Genomic DNA, 10,153 nt, shown 5'->3' with positions numbered 1-10,153 from the left:
CCGTGCATACGCACGCGAACCGTCCGTGCGCACAGAACACCGCGGGCAGTCTCAACTTGACGAGATACGATAATTGCGAAAATTCTTAACCTAATAAATAATTCTCTCTTAAAAAAAAGAGTGCAATCACTTCGGTTTTTAGACTCCAGGTGAGTTCAATACGAAGACAATTATACATTTTCTACATATAATTATAAGCTCCCGATTTTATCCCACATTTTTACTTTTAATGGGACTTCCTTCACAACCTCAAATCTGAGTCAAAACATTGGATTTAATATTTTTCAACGTTTGCCAGTTGAGAAAGTCTAATTTTTGTTTATCTGTTATTATCTTGATGGTAACGATATTCTCTGATTTCTTCGAAATCTGACGTCCTTTCTCTATTATCCGGTCATGTATTGACTTCCAGCTTCATCATGAGAAGAAAACCTGGAATAGGAGCAATTCACAAACAAAAACTCGAGCAAGAGAAGTACAAAGACAAGGGAACAGAGATCCAAGAGAACCAATTCGAGCAGATGACGAAGCAAATGGAGATATTTCGAACGAATCTCGAAGATTTTGCAACGAAACACAAAACCGAGATTAAAAAGAACGGACAATTTCGTCGTCAATTTACAGAAATGTGTGCCTCTATCGGAGTTGATCCATTGGCATCTGGTAAAGGATTCTGGTCGGTATTGGGCATTGGTGATTTTTATTACGAATTAGCAGTGCAGATTGTCGAGGTTTGCATGGCAACTAACTACAAAAATGGGGGATTGATCACTCTGGATGAGTTGAGGGAACGATTGGTCCAGGCTAGAGGTAAAAGAAAGGAGCATCAGGATATCACTAACGAGGATTTACTAGCAGCTGCGAAGAAGCTCAGGATTTTTGGGAATGGATTCTCAGTTGTTCCCATTGGAAGAGGAAAGTATCTCGTACAGTCAATTCCTGGAGAACTGAGTATGGATCATACTGCTGTCCTGCAACAGGCCAGTACCCATGGCACTGCGTACACATCTGTGGAACTGCTTCAAGCAGAATTGAAGTGGGAAAGGGATAGGGCGCAGAAAGCTCTGGATCACATGATGAAAATGGGCCTAGCCTGGCTAGATGACCAGGCAGAGGAAGGCAATCTCTACTGGTTTCCTAGTTTATTCACTGCTTGTGTGGACTCTTCTTAACTGTAATTATTGGTAAGTTGGAGAGAATTATTGGAAATCTTACGTTATATATCATTTTCATTATGCCATTTTTTCAGTGCGTTGAATTATTTTGAAGTCACTTCAAGTAATAATTGATTTAGGAAACCATTGACTTAAGAAGAACTAGTAAAAGATAATATTTAATCCTATTCTAATAATTTTAGAAGTAATAGTCGAACTTGTTCATTGATTTTTTGTTTTTATTCTTTGGTGTAATCATGATTTGTTTCATATTTACAGATACACTACATACGGCGCTATTAATTGTGGTAATTCTAATTCGACGTCATCTACAATCACCATCGAAGCTGAAATAAAATAAATCGAATGAGTTCAGTATTCGAGGATTAAATGAATATATTGGTAAGTGAAATAGATTTTGGATTACCTCTGCGTCATTTGTGCTCTGCAGTGAGCCACTTGTTGACGACATGTCAATAATTCGTTATTTAATTGTTCATTTTCCTTTCGCAATGAACAAACTCTGGACTTGAGCTCCCTGTATCGAATTTGGAATTTATTAGCCAGAGAATGAGCCTCTTCTTTCCACCTGAATATGGATTGAAATTGGTTTTAATCGAGTTTACAATTGAGTACTCCACACAAAAATATTTCCCTATCATTTCGGGTATATTTATAAGGCTACAATGTAAATATTTACTTGTTGGATAGTTCCTGGTGAGTTCTGACATGCTTTGTCAGTTCCGTAATTCTCTCTTCATATTTCTCTCGAAGAATATTCAAATTCGACGTTTTATCTTTGATCACTGCATTCATATCTTCATCCTTGTCTCTGAAATAATTAATTAATCTAATTTATTTACAAAGTTTATTTCATTGGACTTTTTTAAACCAAATAATTAAAGGAATGTAATTTCTAAAAATCGAATTAGAGATAGAATTTCCATTTTAAGAATGAAAAAAAAAAAATTGACTCACATTATTTGACCTTTTCTTTCCTCCAACGCCTTCTGCAAATTCTCTATTTGTAAATTCAACTGGCTAGCCTTCATCCCTGCTTTCTCAACCAGATCATTAGCATTCCTTACATCTTCCTGCAGCTCTCTAATTCTTCCTTCCAGTAATCTCCTCTCGTTCTCTCGCCTTGAGATCTCCCTATCAAAAGTAATTTGTAGAGATCTCAGTTCACTGGCCACATTCTCCCTCTCATCCAGAGCCCTCGTCAGCCTCTTCTCAATCCCAGAATACCTCTCCATAGCTTCCTTCGCTCTCTCATCAGCTTCTCTGATCCTTTCCTCCATCTCCCTATTCCCAAACAACTGACTCTTCCTCAACCGATTATTAGCATTCGATAATTTATCCTCAAGTTCTAGAATTCGACTCTCAGACGTTCTCATCTTTTCCTCGATTTTTTTCTTATTCGTCTCCTCACAAATCATCAATTTCTCCTCAGATTCCTTAAGTTTCTGTTGCAATTCAAGAACTCTGGAAGATGATCGCTGCAAAAAGTCCTCACTCCCATGTTTTCTCTTTTCCATCTCCTCCTCTAACATCTGCATTTCCCTCTGTGTTCGATCAAGAAGAGTCACCTTTTCCCTCAACTCTGACTTTAATTCCTTGATATCCAAAGAATATTTCTTACAATTCATTTCAAAATTATCTTTACACTCTGACAATTCTCGCTCAAGTTTCATCGCAAACTCCTCCGCCACATTCGTCAAATGAGATTCTAGTTTCGATTTCTCTTCTAAAACAGCGGCTTCTCTTTGCATGATCATTTCCTTTTCTCTCATTGCCGTCTCCACCAGAACAATCGCCTCAGCAACTTTAGCTTTCGATTCCTGATCTTTGGTTGCCATTCTCGTGGCTAGACATCGAGTCTCGACTAATTCAATTTCCAATTTCTGTTGGGATTCTTTATTCACTTCCAATTCCCGTTTCATTTCTTCCAACTTCGCGTTCACGTTCTCTATAATTTTTTTATGAGTTTCCTCGTTGATTAACAAGTCATTCTGAAGATTTTGGATTTCTCTCTGAAGTTCGGATTTTTCCTGATTGAGGCATTCAACTCGATCCCTGCAGGACTCCCATAAACCTTGATGTTTGATAAAATTTTCCTTAGCTTGAACTAACTTTGACTCTAGAACCTTGATGGCCTCGCAGTAAGTCTCTTTGACGTGATTCACCTGTTCCTCGTAGTATCTGTGGGCTGCCACGTCATTGTGGGAGGTTTTTACCTCGTTATCAAGGGTTTCCACTGTCTTCAAGGCCATCTGCCAGAGTTGGAACATGGAATCCTTCTCCAATTGGATCAGTGTTATTTGCTGCTTGAGATTGTCGATGCTCTCTTTATCGTCAAGATTTCTAGGGCACTCTGTATTATTGGAGTGAGAGAACGAAGTTCTTGCCACTTCGACTGCGATTCGATTCTCGTTTCTAAGGGATTCAACTTCTACTCGTAAACGAAGTTGTTCTTCCTAAAAATTCGATGTAATCTGCCATTGTGTATTTATATCAACCGATTCTGACGGTAGTGATTTTATGAAATTTTCCTTACTTATAAGTCTTTATTTGTAATTGGAATAACAAAATAATTTATTCCTGTTTCCTTATTATTAGTAACAGATGATATATTAATATGTGATTGCTCTTTAAAAATTAAAATCGTGAAAATAATCTAGTGATGAATGAGGATTGAAATATTAACAGAATTTGAACAGGAAATTTCAATTCGCTGTATTTTTACTGTTATGAAACGACATAATTCTCAATAATTATTGATTTATTTAATCTACAGATCTATGGAAAACTTCTGAACTCACCTTGCAGTCCTTCAAATCTGCGTGGAGACTCTCCACAATCGCTTCATATTCTTGAATGATGGACTGTCTCTCATCGATCCTAGGAACATTAATATATGTAATAACCGTATAAACAATTAGTTTCTAAATATCTTCAAGATGATTATTATTGACCAGTAACCAATTATCACTCACCCAGGCTTCTCCATTCGCTCAATCTCAGTTCCCATCATTTTTAAATATCAATTATTCTCACTCATTCCTCGAGAACCAAAAAAAAGCGATTTTCAGTTACGATTTTGGTTATGACAGCGTTTTACAAATTCTAAACAACTTTTTCACTACGAAAAATTCAGAAAAGCTTTCTCTGGTGGCTTGACACCCGTTAACGTAAACAAACCGGTAAATGTGGATATTACCGCCATCTCTGAGGACTTAATGCAAAATAAAACGTTTTTTGTGGGTCAGTATGTATGTACTCGCATCGTGTGCAGAAATACCTGCATAAATTTGTCATTTCACCCACTTTTATGTCCCATATTGAACCAATTAATTTTTTCATCTGTTCCCCTAGTCCTTTTATTCTCTTCATCTCCTGTGACAACCCCTTATTAGTTGAGATTTGCATCGGTGGACGTTTTGGTTAGGAAATCTGTAAGTCACAGTTTCTCCTCAACATATTGATGGAAAATGTATTCATTCAGGTCCATTATTCATTGATTGTTGATAAAAAAAACAAATTGTTTGGTATGTGGAAGTTAATTTCTCTGTTTTTTCCTTTAGGTTTTAATTGAGACTTGGGATAATGGAGCAGGATGATAAGAAGAGTTTAATCGAAGGTCAAGGTGTCAAGCAATTGCATTTGTCATTAGCTGAGACAGCAGCTGGACCTCAGGATGACAGTGAAATTCGATATAATGGAAAAGATGATCATCAGGCAAGGAAGTTTTTGGATTCACCTCTGGATTCTAGCATGGAGGGGTATGACTTCACGCGTAAGTAACTTTTGTGTTTTTTTTTTTATTTTTTCCACGAAAATACCTTCCGGAAAATAAAAGAACACACAACATTTATAAAAAAATCCCAAGTATTCTACAAAAATTGATTTTTGGAACCGAGAGATAAAGGTATTTATTTTATTTAACGTCAGAATTCGGAAAATAGCAAAACAGAATTGGAGTTTTGACATATACTCGAACTTACTCCCCTGTCGACTGATACTCCAGGTAGTGTCACTCACTCCTAGGACTTCCGAGCAACCATATGAACTTTTAATTCGATAAGGAGTCATTACGACTACTGTTACAATAAATGACACATCGAGCTTTCTCACGTCGTGCGAAAATTCATAAAAAATGCCTGTGTCTGTAAGAAATAGGAAAAAAGCTGCTAAAATCAAAGGTTCATACATTTCAATGGTTTTTTCATTACTTCATTGCTCTCGATTGTGTGCAGTTGTTAAGAGTGTTTCTAGAAAATCGGATTCTATTTTTCAGAGAGCTTTACCTCTGGAGTAGAAAGCGATCCTGATGATAGTAATGTGAGTGAAAGCTTAGTGATTGCACCACCTGCAGAAAAAAAGTATGATCCAACGATAGATGATAGATTACCAGAAACCGTCACTTTACTTACTACCCCTGATGGTGCCAAAGTTTATTTGATTGGAACTGCCCATTTCAGCGAAGAAAGCCAGAATGATGTGTCCTTGGTAATTACTACGCCAAACCGTTAATTTCCCTTTTTTATTATCTTCTATTTCATTAATATTGTATAGATGAGTTTGTCATTTAATTTGTTCTACAATTAAATCAATTGCTATATTTGTAACAATGGAAATATTTTTTTTTACAAGATAATTCAAGCGGTCCAACCACACATAGTAATGGTTGAGCTTTGTGAAGCACGTGTTCATGTTCTTCAACTCGATGAGAAAACAATTCTTGAAGAAGCTGGAAATCTCACACTTGCTAAAATGCGGGCAACCATAAGAAAGAATGGTTTATTCAATGGACTCCTTTATGTTTTATTATTAAACATGTCTGCAAACTTGACTAAGCAGTTGGGAATGGCACCTGGTGGTGAATTTCGTCGTGCATTTCTTGAGGTAATGATTCATGAATGAATTAATCTGTTAGCATTCCTTTTAAAATATTTAATTGACTGCATTCGTTTTATCTCAGGCTAAGAAAGTTCAAAGGTGTCTGGTCCACTTGGGCGACAGGCCCATAAATATCACGATTCAACGAGCCCTCAGTTCTCTATCCTGGTGGCAAACAATAAAACTCCTCTGGAATCTCCTCAGGACGAAAGAGCCAATAAGCAAAGAGGATGTAGAGCGTTGTAAACGTAAGGATTTCCTGGAAGAGTTACTCACAGAAATGGGAACACAGTATCCATCTCTGCGTGAAGTGTTTGTGAAGGAACGAGATATGTATCTTACACACTCACTGCAGCTCGCTGCTTTGCCAATTCCAACGCCTCATGGATTAATACCTTCCAGAGTTGTTGGCATTGTGGGGATTGGACATACGCCAGGAATGATTGAGCATTGGGGAACTATTAAACCTTCTGATATTGCTCCTATTATGAGGTGAGAAAACTCTCAGGCATTCCAATGGAAAGATGAGAAAATATTTTCTAAATAAATTCATAGCTTCTCCTACGGAAAAGTCTGCGAAAATACGTAGAATATTTATAATATTGAATTATATTATCTAATTTCCAATGTTGTTACTGTTTCAGAACACCAGAACGCTCTCTCTCCAGCAAAATCCTTCGAATATCTTTAAAAGTCTCCCTTCTGGGTGCTGTGATATACGTAGGCTACAAGTACATCCCACTGCCATCAGCCACTACTCTGCAATCCCTAAAGTCATCGGTCGAGGGGCTTCTGAAGGTCAGTGCAAATCGATAGTCAACCAAACAATCAAAACATTCCCCAAAACCTCTGCAAAAAGAAATAAAACAAAAACTAGAATACAAAAAAAAATCAACGCACTTACAAACACCAATTATTGTCTATCAACGAGAAAACCAATTTATATTCAATTATTCTTGTGCTGCTCTGTCGTCCAAGTATCTTCAGTCTTCGCTGCTGAATCTGTCCAATTAAACCTCAAGAGGACATAATAATTATCATAGAAAATAAAATCATGGAAATAGCCAGGGGAGAGTCGGACAATTACGACCACCCAATTCCCTCTGTAATGTACATCACTACGAATATCCCGGGTGTAGGGATAAACGCGAGAGACTTTGAATCTGAATTCTCTGTTGGATGTTCGTGTACAGAGATATGCGAAGAGTCTTGCTCATGTATGAGAGGAATTGTCAATTACATCAACGATCGATTAAATCCTGATAAAAAATCAGGTTTAATTTTAGAATGTAATCCAGCATGTTCCTGTCTTCAAAGCTGCAGCAACAGATTGGTTCAAAGTGGTCCACTGACTTGTCTGGAACCTTTTCAGACTCCTGCAAAAGGAATTGCACTCAGAACAAATGAATTTATATTGGAAAACCAATTTATCTGTGAATATGCTGGCGAGGTGATTGGAATTGATGAAGCTAGGAAAAGAATGGAGGATAATAGAATCAAAAAGAAAATGAATTATATTCTTGTAGTGACTGAGCATGTTGGCGATAGGAAGATAACAACTTGCATTGATCCAAGCATCTTTGGGAATATTGGAAGATACTGCAATCATAGTTGTCAGCCGAATGCTAATCTCGTGCCTGTGAGGGTGGAGGGACTCGTTCCAAGATTGTGTTTATTTGCAAGTAGAAATATTCAAATGCGAGAAGAAATTACATTTGATTATGGAGGTGGACTTGAGAAAGATGAAAAAAATTTCAGTGAGACTGTCTGTCTGTGTGGATCTAGTGGCTGCAGTGGATTTTTACCCCATCATCCCGTTTGAATTTTTATTCAATTTTGAGTGAAGACTTTATTTTTTTTTGCAAAAGTAATAGAGTGTGGAAATGCATTCAGAAAATCAGGATCACGAGTTTTTGTGCACAAGTCTTGAATATTTAAAACCCTCCAGATGTAAATAATACAAATCCGATGATCCACTTATGGTGGAAGAAAACTGTCAACGAATAACTAATAAAACTATTTTTTTTTAGAATTAAATAGAAGTTCAATTGGATTTTATGATCATATGAAGCATTTATGAAATATAAAAAGGAATTCTAGTTAAGATGATGGAATACATGGCAATATTATCAAGCATATGAGTTTTTTCTTCAAATCAACTTCGTTATATGTCGTGTCATTAAATATTAAATGAAACGATCCACCAATAAATACCTCGAGAAAATTTATGAACGAATAAGAATGATTGTTTATGGTTAAGACAAAAATTTAACTATGAGTTGTTCACGAATTTTAAATTGTTTATTATTAATAAATACTGTGTATTGACTAATGATAATTGCCAAATTGATGAACGTTGCTATCTCAAAGTGTTTAAATTATTTTCAACCCATTTTTTTTTCAAATATCTTCGTATATCTCTTATCTCTAATCACTTCACAACTTGTCAACAGCATTTTTATATTAATTAACAGACAAATCGCGGTAACCCGATTCGAAGTCGCTTGGGGAGCGAAAAAAATTCGGGCTTGACATGATTGTTTTTCATTGCTAAATATGCAATGTTAATGGATGATATTAAACATAAATTTTTCTACTCTCGTAATGAATAACAACAGATGCAGATTTCTCAGATCAACTCCAACGATTTAACTCCTTACTATTTTTTTTTAATAGAAGAATTAATGCCGAGTATTCTCCACTCAATCGTCGTGTTTCGTTATTTTCATTAATAATAAAATATCATATAACAGTCAAATTGTTAAGTTGAGCAGAATTAAGAAGCTTTCTGCTGCTCCTGTTCAATCTCAGCGCTGAATCTCCATCTCCAGTAAGCGACCTTCATTCTATCCCAGATATTATCGAACGAATCCATAGCAGGCCTCACATCCAGCAGTGCAAATTTGTATTTGGCATCGACAGCTCCACCATCGTAATAATCAATGATATACCTCACGTCTTTTCCACATCGGTCGACGATCCAATCGTGACGATCAAAAGGTAATTCATATCCCATCCAATGACGTATTTTAGCACGAGGTGAAAAATCCTTAGCTTTACCCCCAAAGCTCTTCAATTTTGGTTCTCCACAATCCCTGGCATGAAGGGCCTCCCACTTGAGAACTTCCTGCCAGGCCTGTTCGTTGTTAGCATTATGAATTTTTATAATATCCTCCATATCCTTTGGTTTGACATCCTCATCCTTCCAACGCCAGCCCTTCCTCAGCATTGCATTCCAAAACATCTGTTGTGACGGATAAACCCAGAATTCGCCTTCTCCGGTCGCTTTGGGAATCGAAGAGACTTGTCTGTCTGTTGGCAGTTTGAATGGTTGATCTGGAGCTGGATTTTGATTTCCAGCTGGCATCATATTCAAGGGATTTATTTCGTTGAGGTCCATGTGGTCAATCGGACACTCACTCGTGTATTTCTGGGACTGTTCGACGGATTTCTGATGCATCGGACATTCTGGAGGAGGTGAACCCTCAAATGTCTTGTGAGGGTGAGGATACTTGCTTGTACTTGATTGAGGTACTTGAGTAATTGAATCTGCTGCTAAGACTGTTGCTGATGTCACTGTGTTCCCCATCTTTTCTATTATTCTATCACTGCAAAGATAGATCCAAAAAGACAAAATCGATTTTATCCTTATTATTGGAAATTTATGATTAAAGAAACATATTTAATACATAATGATTCCTTGGAGGTTATGCTACTGGAAGAAGGAGTTTCAACTCGACATGGTTCGTTCTGGATTTTCATAAATGAATGTAATACAATTGTTTATGAAAGAAGAAATTATAAATTAGAATACCAGTACGTCAATTTATTTATAGCTGAAAAATCAGTGCGAAAAATAGTCTTACCGAAAACTGATGATGTAATTCTTTAATATTGTATAAAGCACGTGAAGAACACTTGAAAATCGTCTCGTTACTCCGCACTCCAGTAATTGATCGATTAATGTATTTAAAATGCGACAGTTGTTAAAAGATTTTTAATTGAGCTTATATTAATTTCTTTGGATTTAGTGAAACCGAGACTGAAACATCTGAATCTCGAGCTCTCGAAGTTTCGAATTGTCAGTAAAGCAGAATTCT

General features: G+C 36.7%; 5 protein-coding genes across 6 annotated transcripts; 3 read left to right on the top strand and 2 right to left on the bottom strand.

The window, feature by feature from the left end:
* The first annotated feature begins 15 nt into the window (after positions 1-15).
* On the top strand, positions 16-4,106 carry lsn (vacuolar-sorting protein SNF8). Its single transcript, XM_011308471.1, has 4 exons — positions 16-149; positions 413-1,184; positions 1,434-1,556; positions 3,952-4,106. Exon 2 carries the CDS (start codon positions 420-422, stop codon positions 1,170-1,172), a length of 753 nt encoding a protein of 250 aa, XP_011306773.1. The 5' UTR covers positions 16-149; positions 413-419; the 3' UTR covers positions 1,173-1,184; positions 1,434-1,556; positions 3,952-4,106.
* LOC105268698 (myosin-6-like) lies at positions 1,411-4,294 on the bottom strand. The gene is made up of 6 exons (XM_011308472.1): positions 4,151-4,294; positions 3,977-4,055; positions 2,133-3,631; positions 1,855-1,986; positions 1,582-1,743; positions 1,411-1,501 (listed from the first exon to the last, which is right to left on the bottom strand). Exons 1-6 carry the CDS (start codon positions 4,186-4,188, stop codon positions 1,480-1,482), a joined length of 1,932 nt encoding a protein of 643 aa, XP_011306774.1. The 5' UTR covers positions 4,189-4,294; the 3' UTR covers positions 1,411-1,479.
* A 122-nt stretch (positions 4,295-4,416) lies between these two features.
* On the top strand, positions 4,417-7,084 carry LOC105268694 (traB domain-containing protein). 2 transcript variants are annotated; one of them, XM_011308467.1, is made up of 6 exons: positions 4,417-4,609; positions 4,739-4,950; positions 5,452-5,663; positions 5,808-6,059; positions 6,136-6,545; positions 6,698-7,084. In XM_011308467.1, exons 2-6 carry the CDS (start codon positions 4,761-4,763, stop codon positions 6,867-6,869), a joined length of 1,236 nt encoding a protein of 411 aa, XP_011306769.1. In that variant the 5' UTR covers positions 4,417-4,609; positions 4,739-4,760; the 3' UTR covers positions 6,870-7,084. The 2 variants fall into 2 exon arrangements, with proteins under 2 accessions (XP_011306769.1, XP_011306770.1); XM_011308468.1 differs by lacking the exons at positions 4,417-4,609; positions 4,739-4,950 and adding an exon at positions 5,250-5,356.
* Positions 7,085-7,091: 7 nt separating this feature from the next.
* Positions 7,092-8,385, top strand: LOC105268695 (probable histone-lysine N-methyltransferase set-23). Its single transcript, XM_011308469.1, has one exon. The coding sequence runs from the start codon at positions 7,108-7,110 to the stop codon at positions 7,873-7,875; it is 768 nt and encodes a 255-aa protein (XP_011306771.1). The 5' UTR covers positions 7,092-7,107; the 3' UTR covers positions 7,876-8,385.
* Cchl (Cytochrome c heme lyase) lies at positions 8,333-10,134 on the bottom strand. Its single transcript, XM_011308470.1, has 2 exons — positions 9,920-10,134; positions 8,333-9,661 (listed from the first exon to the last, which is right to left on the bottom strand). Exon 2 carries the CDS (start codon positions 9,640-9,642, stop codon positions 8,830-8,832), a length of 813 nt encoding a protein of 270 aa, XP_011306772.1. The 5' UTR covers positions 9,643-9,661; positions 9,920-10,134; the 3' UTR covers positions 8,333-8,829.
* Between the last annotated feature and the right edge of the window lie 19 nt (positions 10,135-10,153).

Source organism: Fopius arisanus, unplaced genomic scaffold (genome assembly GCF_000806365.1).
Source record: "Fopius arisanus strain USDA-PBARC FA_bdor unplaced genomic scaffold, ASM80636v1 scaffold00060, whole genome shotgun sequence".
In the NCBI taxonomy this organism is placed as follows: Eukaryota; Metazoa; Arthropoda; class Insecta; order Hymenoptera; family Braconidae; genus Fopius; species Fopius arisanus.
The sequence above is the reverse complement of the archived record's forward strand: the minus strand, read 5'-3'. Positions and strand labels throughout refer to the sequence as shown.

What these genes read in the sequence shown, in the direction of transcription:
- lsn (XM_011308471.1), top strand. Translation starts at nt 420, where the DNA reads ATGAGAAGAAAACCTGGAATAGGAGCAATTCACAAACAAAAACTCGAG.
- LOC105268698 (XM_011308472.1), bottom strand. Translation starts at nt 4,188, where the DNA reads ATGATGGGAACTGAGATTGAGCGAATGGAGAAGCCTGG. An exon ending in GAGCGAATGGAGAAGCCTGG is followed by an intron (nt 4,056 to 4,150) that starts GTGAGTGATAAT and finishes TAATGTTCCTAG; the next exon opens with GATCGATGAGAGACAGTCCA. An exon ending in GAAAGAAAAGGTCAAATAAT is followed by an intron (nt 1,987 to 2,132) that starts GTGAGTCAATTT and finishes TAATTATTTCAG; the next exon opens with AGACAAGGATGAAGATATGA.
- LOC105268694 (XM_011308467.1), top strand. Translation starts at nt 4,761, where the DNA reads ATGGAGCAGGATGATAAGAAGAGTTTAATCGAAGGTCAAGGTGTCAAG. An exon ending in TTCGTCGTGCATTTCTTGAG is followed by an intron (nt 6,060 to 6,135) that starts GTAATGATTCAT and finishes GTTTTATCTCAG; the next exon opens with GCTAAGAAAGTTCAAAGGTG. An exon ending in GATATTGCTCCTATTATGAG is followed by an intron (nt 6,546 to 6,697) that starts GTGAGAAAACTC and finishes TTACTGTTTCAG; the next exon opens with AACACCAGAACGCTCTCTCT.
- LOC105268695 (XM_011308469.1), top strand. Translation starts at nt 7,108, where the DNA reads ATGGAAATAGCCAGGGGAGAGTCGGACAATTACGACCACCCAATTCCC.
- Cchl (XM_011308470.1), bottom strand. Translation starts at nt 9,642, where the DNA reads ATGGGGAACACAGTGACATCAGCAACAGTCTTAGCAGCAGATTCAATT.